General features: G+C 40.6%; 1 protein-coding gene across 3 annotated transcripts; it reads left to right on the top strand.

Annotated features, from left to right (window-relative positions):
- The first annotated feature begins 498 nt into the window (after positions 1-498).
- LOC118106383 (Rab interacting lysosomal protein) lies at positions 499-10341 on the top strand. 3 transcript variants are annotated; one of them, XM_035154881.1, is made up of 8 exons: positions 499-1158; positions 3230-3356; positions 4906-5027; positions 6647-6832; positions 7196-7365; positions 7442-7567; positions 7654-7755; positions 9019-10341. In XM_035154881.1, exons 1-8 carry the CDS (start codon positions 805-807, stop codon positions 9131-9133), a joined length of 1302 nt encoding a protein of 433 aa, XP_035010772.1. In that variant the 5' UTR covers positions 499-804; the 3' UTR covers positions 9134-10341. The 3 variants fall into 3 exon arrangements, with proteins under 3 accessions (XP_035010772.1, XP_035010773.1, XP_035010771.1); XM_035154882.1 differs by having other exon boundaries at positions 500-1152; positions 3227-3356; XM_035154880.1 differs by having other exon boundaries at positions 501-1158; positions 3227-3356.
- Position 10342: the final 1 nt, after the last annotated feature.

The raw sequence follows: 10342 nt of genomic DNA, 5'->3' as shown, positions 1-10342 counted from the left end.
CTCTGGAGTTTCTCCAGCCGGCCCCCTTGTAATAATTACTATGTCAAATACTCGTGATGCGAAGAGAAGTGTGGATGTTTTGTTTTGACAGTACAGGGGAACTGTTTTGGCTTGCTTCCCTCTTCAGTCAGAGCAGAGTTCAACAGTGTAACTCACTGAGCTTGGTTTAGTTTCAGTGACATGCTCAAGCACACTTCTTTTTACACTCCAAGGTTTTAGAAACAAGTCCTGCAATGAAACGACTGTCTTAACTGCCTCTAAGTGGGATTAGAAATCCTACTTGTAGCTTTTCCTGTACAAGTTGAGTTTCTTGCCTCTCACAACTTCATTAATTTATAATTCGATTGACTTTAATTAGGCAGCCATAGGTCAATGTTTGTGACTGCAGATCTGTAGAGGAAATCCAATGTTCATGCTCTGCTGCCTGCATTACTGCGCTCTGCTTGGCAGGCGAGCTTTTGCATGTAGTTATGAGTGTGTGTGCTCGCATTACATTGGACAGAGAAGTAGGAGGATCCTGCAGAGTATGTAGGCTGCACGATCACTGTCCTGGACTGTACAGTGGATCGTGAGTACGCGATGTTCTTGTATTTTTTTTAATGTGGGCTGTTTTTAATGTGGGCAGGTTCGTGCATGACGCGTTGTTGTCGGAAGAGGAGCGGGTCACTCTCCGATGTGGGCTCAGCCGTGCACAATTGAAACAGTTTTCACCTCTACATTCACTTGCTTTCATTACGTGTCAACTGGCATGCTGCGCTGACTGACTAGCCACCGTCGCTTTCGATACCGCACAGCGAGGAAGACATGGAGGCGCACGAAGCCCAGCGGGACACCGGCGCCACGGAGAGCTGCTTCGACAAGTCCTGCTCGGCTCTGACGCTGGACGACGTGTACGAGATCGCCAAGCTGATCGGCGCCGAGGTGGAGAGGCTCATCGACGGGTACGGGAAAGAGAGCGTCCTGGGGCTGGTGCCGAGGATCGTGAAGGTGCTGGAGCTGCTGGAGAGCTTCGCGTCGAGGAACCTCGCTCACAAGCTGAAGGAAGAGGAGCTGCTGAAGACCTTCGAGGCCATTCAGCTCCAGCAGCAGCAGCAGCAGCACAGGAAACGTGGAGGTGGTAAAGACGGCGGCAGCGAGGAGGACAGACATGAGGCACGGGTGAGACGCGGACATGTTAGCTGTGTGATCCTCCCTGCAGTCTGTACACACGGTCCCAGCCTCCATGTGTTATAGCTGTGGAACTAAGCAGCGCCATGTTTGTAGTCAAAAACACATTTCTCTCATAAGTAATAATACTTTTTATTTATACATTTTATACATAAAATGCGGCTCAAAGTGCTTTAAAATAAAAGCAAAGACATGAAATGAGATAGATCAATAAGAGCACGTTAGCAATAAAACAAAGACTTAGGATACAAGCATTAAACTAGCAAAAGGTATAAAAAGAAGTACAAAATGAAGACAATGGTGCTTAAAAAAGGATACAATTAATTCAAAGTAAGATCATAGAAATAGGTCTTGAGTTGTTTCTTAAAACTATCATCAAAGGGCAGAGGAGAGAGGCCAACGCCTTCTGAATACAATAAAAACATTAAAGATAAAGACAGTTTTTATATGACACGAGTTATAAATTCATGCTTTGTTATATGTGTAATCACGATCTGAACCTGGATATTATCTGGAGTCATCTGTTCTATAAGTGTCCCCTGACATTTGCCCCAACCTGCTATTACCAGCTGCCCCCATGTGTCTCCAAGGCAACCGCCGCTTGACAACGGGGCTGAAATATATATATAAATATTTACTTATAAAATTGTATTTTCTCTCACTCAAAGGGCTTGTCCTTTCGCCAATAAACTCCCACAAATGTGGAAAAAATGCCCACCCCATATCCTTAAATCATAAAGTTGCGTCCTCAAATGTTACCTGCATAAATTGGATATTTAGATTACTGTCATGTATAAGGAACCAGAAAAAAAAAATTCCATCAAGAAGCTAAAGCCACAAAACCAGAAACATTTTCATATGTTCTTTTTAGAAAATCCCTCAAAACTAATCATCTTTGTTCCACAGATCAACTAATCAATAAATCAAATGTTCGCTGCAGCTCTACATGACAGCTTTGTGGTTGAAAAGTGAGGATATTTAACATTTGGATTTACCAGTGTAGTATAGGTTATCAATGTTATAAAACTACCTCTGTTAAATCACTGTATTTGGCTTTGGGAGGATTAAGGGCAGATAATAACTAATGTTAGCTATTGTTTTGGAGGAAGAATCTAGTTAATCTGAAGAGCTATAATTTCTTCCACCCTAGGCCCTTCCCTACTGTTAATGGGTTAGTTTAGATATGAAGACTGCTGATTGGTTAGTTGTTAGGAGAGAATATCAGGGCGAACCAATCAGAGATAAGCAGGGGCTATCAATCTTCTTCCTCTACACAACAACATAACATTGACATATTTACTGCAGGGGTTCAGTGTCTTGCCCGTGGACACTTCAGCATGGGAGAGATGAACCAACAACCTGCTGGTTCCTCCTGAGCCACAGCCGACCTCGACAATAGAGACTCAAAGCAACTACAGAGGGACACAAAAGCACACGTTATTAGTAACAGTTATTAGGGTGATCAGTTAAACCTTTTTTTGTTCCACGTGATCAATGCTGTGATATAAGTACAGACAGTTACTGTATGTGCCATTACACTGTATGTGTTATGGATTATTAACTCACAAAGAGCTTCATTGTTGTGAAACAACAAATCTTTCAAATGGCTTTATAAAAGCAACACAGTTATTTCTGGAATTACATTGATTAACTCAACTAGCTAAACTAATAATGCAAATATTTTGTTCTATGGTGTTTAAGCTACATTGTTTCCAGTTCTACATTATATAAAGTCAGATTTTTACTACTAATCCTTCAGTATGTCGAGCACTTCACAGTTTAGTGTCATTACTCTGTAGACATGACAGTTTTGTTATAAGCATGGTTGAGAAAGTAAAAGACAAGGTGTGGTTGTTATTCAGATGTCCATACAACATTTATGATGACTCAACAGTAAAGGTACACACCCTGTTGGTAACGACCCGTTTGGCTGAAGGCAGATTCATGGATGCTCAAGAGGCTTTTACAGCTCACGTAGAGTTCTGATCTTATTTATTTATAAGTTTTGTATCCTGTCTCTGAGGTTGTGGTTTTACAGTCTGTCTCTCGTCCTCTTTAGCAGGAGCAGCAGCAGAAGGAGCAGCAGCAGTGGAGCAGGAGGTGTGAGGAGCTGCAGGTCCAGGTGCAGCAGCTCCAGGAGGACAGGGAGGAGCTGCAGAGCAGGCTGAAGGGCAGCTATGCACAAGAAGGTATGTCCGAGGATCAAATGAGTAAAGTCAAATGTTAAGCATGTTGCTGGTTTTGAAACTCACATGACTTTTTAAGTCCAAGAAATGTTATGGCTTGCACTTTTTAAAACCCTGAGGGAATCATGAGAAGAGTGGACGAAAGGGGAAATGTTTGGGGCTCCGTGTTTTCAGGATGGCTCTCACTTATAGTAAATCTTAAGTAACATAAAATTACTACATGTGGCTATCATAGTCTTATGTGCAAACATATAGATTTTCTAAATAAATTTAGTTATTTTGCACTGGTGGTCCCTAGAAAACCCCCAGCACCTATCCAAGTCTGTTATTAGATGTTCTCTAAATAGGCAAATCACCCTGAAGGCCATTTGATTATTTGGTTTTCATCTCAACCAATTAAAATACAGATTCAAAGTGGTGGGTTAACAGTCATGTACAGGGACGCTGATAGCTGTCAAACTGGTCGCTGCACTTTCAGTTGTGCGGTAAATTTTTTGAGATCAAGCAGCAGATGTTCTTAGAGAGGACTCAGAGAAGAGGCTGTGCTTACTTTGCAAACACAAAGAGGACGCTAGATAAAGTGGACTGACATATTTCAGCATGTAGAAACCTCACAACAGTAATGTGAGCCAGATGGGGGGCACTTTGGTGGCTCTTGTTTTCTTGTGCTGACAGGAAAAACATGCAACTTGAGTTATTTGACAGGAGGTCATGTGGCAGGTGAATTGGTTAATTTATTTTATTTTATGAATGTGACAGAGATCAGGCTCCAGTAATTCAACCGGCCGAGTTCACATGTGCTGCCGATTCTTTTTGTTTATGTAGAAGAATTTAGTTTTGGGACTACAGAACATGACACATCTTTTTTTTTTGTCCAAACGATCCATGTATGCAGACCACGAAAAACATCTTGGCATGGATGGCATCGAGCTGTGGATAGCTTTGGTTTTATTTGCCCAGGTTTTGAGAAATCCAAGATTTCTTACTCCTCAACAATACAATAGAGGAGAGTGGAATGTGTGGAATCTGTGGCATGTTTGCATGAAAAAAAATACAAAAGAAAACGTCTCAGTTTCTGTTGCTACTGTAGATAAGATTTTCACTGTGAAGTGTTGAACCTTTTAAAGAAAAAAATAGTTCCTACAATTATCCTAATTTTCGGGTATTTGACTCTGGACAAGTTTTTATGGCTAAATACGCCATAAAACAAAAATAACCTGCATGGGAATATTACATGCTCTTAAATGTACCATGTGTTTTATCATTTGGGTGAACTGATCCTTTAAGTCAGTATCTTCTGTCACTTATAGAGTTGTTTTGAGGAAATTTGGTAACAAACTTTTATGTAAAGACTATTTGTTGATAGATTAAGCATGTTTTGTCTTATTTTTTCGGTATGCGTACAGATTCATAAAAAAACTCTTTCCACTGACATTTTCTCAGAAGCTGCAGAATTGCTATGATCTTATCTTTGGCTCGAGATGAAAATATCCTGCCAAGTGCTTTCATAACACATATGCAGTCAAGGCACTATTTTCTCTCCCATGGTCAGACCGTGTGCAGCGGCAGGAGCGAGAGGTGATGCTGAAGCTGAAGCAGGTGGTGGACAAGCAGAGGGACGAGCTGAGGGCCAAGGTTCAGGAGATCACCACCATCTCCAAAGAGGTGGAGGCGGTAAGGAGACACAGGCGCTTGTGTGTGTGATGCTTCCTCTGCCACGTTGACACATTCTCATTACTAGAATGCCACTCAGTAGAGCGCATACCTCCACCAAGGCCCAACCACAATCCTCATAGCTGAGGCTGCATTATGTTTCTCAGTGACACGATGGTGGTGGTTTCAGATTTCTTGACCTATTTGTAACAATACAGTGGCTGAAAAAGCCTACAGCCTAATTAAACCACATTTAAATGCACCTGTTCCAGATTTTAATTTGGATCCACAAGATATTGCAAAACACTCATCGATGCCATACCCCCTAAGTATGTCTGATTTTTCATCAACGAGAATGTCAGAACATATCCTTGCATCAAGTTTTGTGGTAAACCGTTTTGTAGTTTTTGCGTAGTCCTATGAAAACACAACCTCCATGGTGGTGGTAAAAAGGCCAAAGGTTCACACCAAGCAGCTTCATCAACTCATAGTTCTCAGAGAAACATTTGTCATTTACTTGATGAAACAGTTTGTTAGCACTAGGTTTTAGACTTGAGAGAGAGACAGAGAGAAATAGAGCTGCTGCACCTTTCACACGTAGACACACAAACAACATGATGTTTATGATTGTGGCTTCAAAGGTTCTTTCTCCTTAAAGGCTCTTTTACTTTCCAAACAGATAAAATTACGTCTTTTATATCTCTATCATGCTTTGGTTATACATTTTGTATTATTTGTAGATATATAGACTTCTACACATGCACACTTTAATGCATCACATGCAACGTCAAAAGAGAAGTTCCATCTTGTAAACCATTGCGGTAAACAACCAGAAAGTTAACAGTCAGGTAGAGAGCGCAGGGATTATCCACATAGTTACTAGTTCAGGGTTAAGCTGCACTTTAGACACATCTGAGCGGAGTTTGCTCCCTCACACGACTGCAGAGTGTGTGTGTGTGTGTGTGTGTGTGTGTGTGTGTGTGTGTGTGTGTGTGTGTGTGTGTGTGTGTGTGTGTGTGTGTGTGTGTGTGTGTGTGTGTGTGTGTGTGTGTGTGCGTGTGTTTGTGTGCATGCTCTGGTATGAGTGTTTGCACGTGTCTTTATTTGTGTCAAGGCATGTACACCACATGATTTAAATAGCAGCCATAACTGGGTGTGTATTTGTTGATGTGTAACTTTTAAAAGAGAATGAGAAAAACAACTCAAATAAACTAGTTTCTCTGTTTGCTCTAATGGATGCCTAGAATTTTTTTCAGCCTCTAAATGAATGTTGCTCTTGTCTTGACGTTGTGTGGTTTCATTCGGACTCTTCTCCCTCCCCCAGACTTAAGGTCTAATCCCGAGCATGGACACATTTTCAACCCACTCTACTGCAGTGTTTTTTTTGTTTTTTTGCCTGATGCAGATTGGGTTTTGGTCAAGCTTTGGCATGTTGATTTTATATTTATACCTGGCTGAAAGGAGACTTCCTTTATTTAACCAGGAAAATCCACTTGATATTAAGAATATTTTTTCTGGGGTGCACTGGTCAAGAGGGCGTCTAAATAAAAACACCTAGTAGACAAAAAATTGAAGGCAAATTCAAAAAGAACTAAAAATTGAATGTGTATCTGTGTATATATGTGTGTGTGTGTGTGTAGCTCCAGGAGCAGCTGGACCGCTTCATGAAGATGAACGCAGAGCTGCGACACAAGCAGAATGTGCTGCAGACTCAGCTGACGAGCACCGTGGAGAGGAAGGCCGACATGGAGGCCGATCTGAAAGAGAAGAGCAAAGAGATAGAAAACCTCCAAGCACAGCTGGACAGAACCAACAGCAACAGCCCTGTAGGTTTCTGTCATTTTAACTGCCAACACTGTAATTTACAACACTGTGCTTGTGTGGGTTTGCTTCTCAAATTCAATGATATTATTAACACGGACAATGTAGATTATTTAAAAACCTGTTCGTATTAGGAATATAGGATATAATAAAGGACACGGTTAATTGAAGAGTTGACTTATATTATGTTATAGCTGCTCAGGATTCATTCTACAAAGAGCTCAATGTGTAAAATCTAAAATTGACATGTGTTAAAGTAACATTTTCTTTCAATCAAGCTTGGTTCTCTTCCTCCTAACAATCTCAAGATACGACATGGTTCCTCCAGTTTATAAAGACAACCTGAAGACTCTTTGTTTTCTCATCAGTCCAGTCCAAGTCAAAAAGCTCGTGAGTCAACGAAAAAGACGACCGGTGATCAGAAAGATCCCGATCGGCCGTGCTTCACCAAGAAGGAGGTGCGTGACATCATTTTCGAGAGGAACGAGCTCAAAACCAACCTGTTCCTGGTGCAGGAGGAGCTCAACTACTATCAGAGGTAGGTCCGCCTGTCGCAGTGTGTGTGGACCAAATAGTGTTTCTTATGATTTGACATGTGAATGATGTTTCTGCAGGGAGATCCTGAATGAGGAGAGGTGTCCGGGTTTCCTCTTAGAAGCCGTCCGCTCAGCCATCAAAATAAGGAGAAAACTCATCAAGGCCAAGATGCTCGGAATTTCTGTGAACGAGTGCAGCAGCAGGTCTCATCACACAATAATGGGTCAGTTTAGGTGTTCAGAAGAGAAGATTTAGTTTTGTTCACAGTTATTATTTGTTTTCTCTCCAGTGATGAGGAGGAGAGGAGTTCTCTCTTCGGACAGACAGAAGTAGACGGTCCACAAGTGGACACTGTCACTGACAAACCAGCTGAGTCACGCATACGAAATCTGTGAGTACAACTTCGACCACCACCAGGGCACCACTCAGACGTGCATCTTAATGATGTTTATAACGGATGCAAAAGAAAACACAAAAAACGCAAAAAATACAAATACGTGATTGAAACGTACATGCTTTTCATCTCAATCAGGAAAGTGTTATTCTCATTGGGACACAAAGGTATTGGTGATCTCAGTCAAAACCTTGTTGTATGTGCTTACAATTTGTTCGTCAGTATTTGCACAATGTCACTGACTGAGTTCCAAAACAAATGTTTGAGCAGAGAGAGAGAGAGTAGGTTCTAAAACTCAGCCTGAATGACTTTCCCATGTTGCAAAATGTCTCCAGCTGTAAACAGAGTCACAGAGCCTGTAATCTGTCCCTTTTACCTGCTAGTGGAACATTTTATCCTGTGCACCTGGCTGCTGTCAGTCCCCTTTGTTTCACAATGTCTTGATTTGATTTGAATTTATATGTTCTTGACATTTTATCTGCTTCCCGGGATACAGTTATCTGCAACATAAACAACATTTGGCACAAGGGTGTAAGGTGGGAGGGGAAGAGGAGAGAGAAACATAAGCGTCTCACATGTGATTTGAGTTCTGAAATTCAGCAACTCAACTAAGTAGATGTGATGTGTTAACATGTGTTCATGTTTTTTGCCTTAGATTAAGTGTGTCTTTTTAGAAATGTACAATTGTTTAGACAGAGGACATTAAACAGTTTCAGCTGATGAAGAACAGGGCCTGGGCTGTAGCTAAGACTGATTTGTGATACCACAGTATCTATGAGAATGTGCGAGTCTGGGTGAGGGGGAAACCTCTCGACTGAATTATATTAATTGAAGATTGTGAGTAATGTTGTCTGGTCTGAAAATACAGCTAAGTTTAGGGTTTAGATGTGTTATGAGTCTGCTTGGCTTTATTAGCCAGTCGAATATAATTGAATTATCATAATAGAAATTATGATTAGAACTGAAACTTCTGCTTTAGGTAATCTGAAATAGAGGTATCACTTTATTACCAAACCTCTGAGACACGAGTAGAGATTAGATATTATAGATAATGATCAGTTAAACTCTTAACAACTGAAGCACTGTACAGCTTGTGTTAAAGGTGAATCAGAAATAAAACAGACATCATCTGTGAATCAAAGCGTTGCATTTATCGCTGTCTGCTGTCACAGTGCAGGGATCCTCATCAGTCCTGCTCTATATTTAGCTGTAATCCCCCTCTACAGATCTGACCTCAGGCTTGTCTTTTCTACTCTGCAGCTTTGGCTTCCTGACGCGGTCAGGCAACGGCCGTAGCCCCACCCACATGAGCAACTCCGCCTCTGGCTGGGAGATACTGGGAGATGATGAGACGGAGCAGCGACCGACGTCCTGAGCCCGGTACTGAACCTGAGATCCTACGAGTCCTGACACCGTTTTTCTCCTTTTGGTCACAACGTCTTCGTCTGGTCTTTGCTCAGTAGAGAGGTCAGGAGGTTGTCTGAGTACAAGTGTGTGTAACACAAAAAGCACTATGTGAGCATGAAAACTGAATGTTTTAATGAAACGCTTCAGATATATTTTTAATCATTTACCTTTGACCTCTTATTTTCCCAGAGGTCATAAATATGAGTTACACTGTTTAACTTCAGTATAAACCGCTCAGTGTACCACAGTATTAAGGGAAACCTTTTAACTCACCACAGCTTCCTTTTATATGATTAAGTATTAATACAAATAATAATATTTTTCTTCTTTGTTTTATTGTTGGTGATTTTTTAATGAACACACATAAATATTCTTTCAAGTTCAACAAAAACCAAAGACAAAAGATTATAAAAGTATATATTGTGAAATGAAACTATCCCCACTATTAAATCTGGAAACCAGTATTTTAAGTTCACCTCTAATCCACAAGAGGGCATTGTTTCATTTGATAACTAATAATAATATTTACTCATATATTTTACATGATTTGAAGCACTTTGTAGTTGCAGTACTCGACTCCTCAAGCAGTGGGTGCATTTTGAATAAGCCTTAACATGTTATAGTATATTTTCTTAATTTTAAGTCATCAGCTGCTGTACAGCTCCAAAGCATCTGGCTGGTGTGTATGTGATGCTGTTGCCATAAGTGTGCGTGTGTCTACACACACGTATGTAGGCTGGTGTACCAGCCTCTGTTGACCGGTGACTGTTTAAGGAAGTTGTGCACTTCCGTTTGGAAATGAGAGGGGACTTGGGAATTTTCTTTCTCTCCAACATTAACTGACAAAGTAACATAAAATATCTGAACACTCTAATCTGACACCTGTGTTAATGTCTGAATATAACGCAGCTCACAGACCAGTGGTGTTGTGTTTATACAGAGATAATGTATGACCTGCAAATCACACCATGTTTTCATTCATTTCTGTTTGCAATCTATTTTTGTAAGCATCTTTATAATGACATTTTATGCTGATAAAAAAATATTTAAGATGTCAGTTGCCATTTGAACTTTATTGAAAATGTGACAAAAACAATTGAAATGTGGATTTTCTGTGATGTTGAAATATCAAACTTAAATAAAATCCATTTAACACACTGGTATTGAAAAGAAAAAT

This window comes from Hippoglossus stenolepis, chromosome 4 (genome assembly GCF_022539355.2).
Source record: "Hippoglossus stenolepis isolate QCI-W04-F060 chromosome 4, HSTE1.2, whole genome shotgun sequence".
Taxonomy (NCBI): domain Eukaryota; kingdom Metazoa; phylum Chordata; class Actinopteri; order Pleuronectiformes; family Pleuronectidae; genus Hippoglossus; species Hippoglossus stenolepis.
This window is presented reverse-complemented; position numbering and strand designations above follow the sequence as displayed.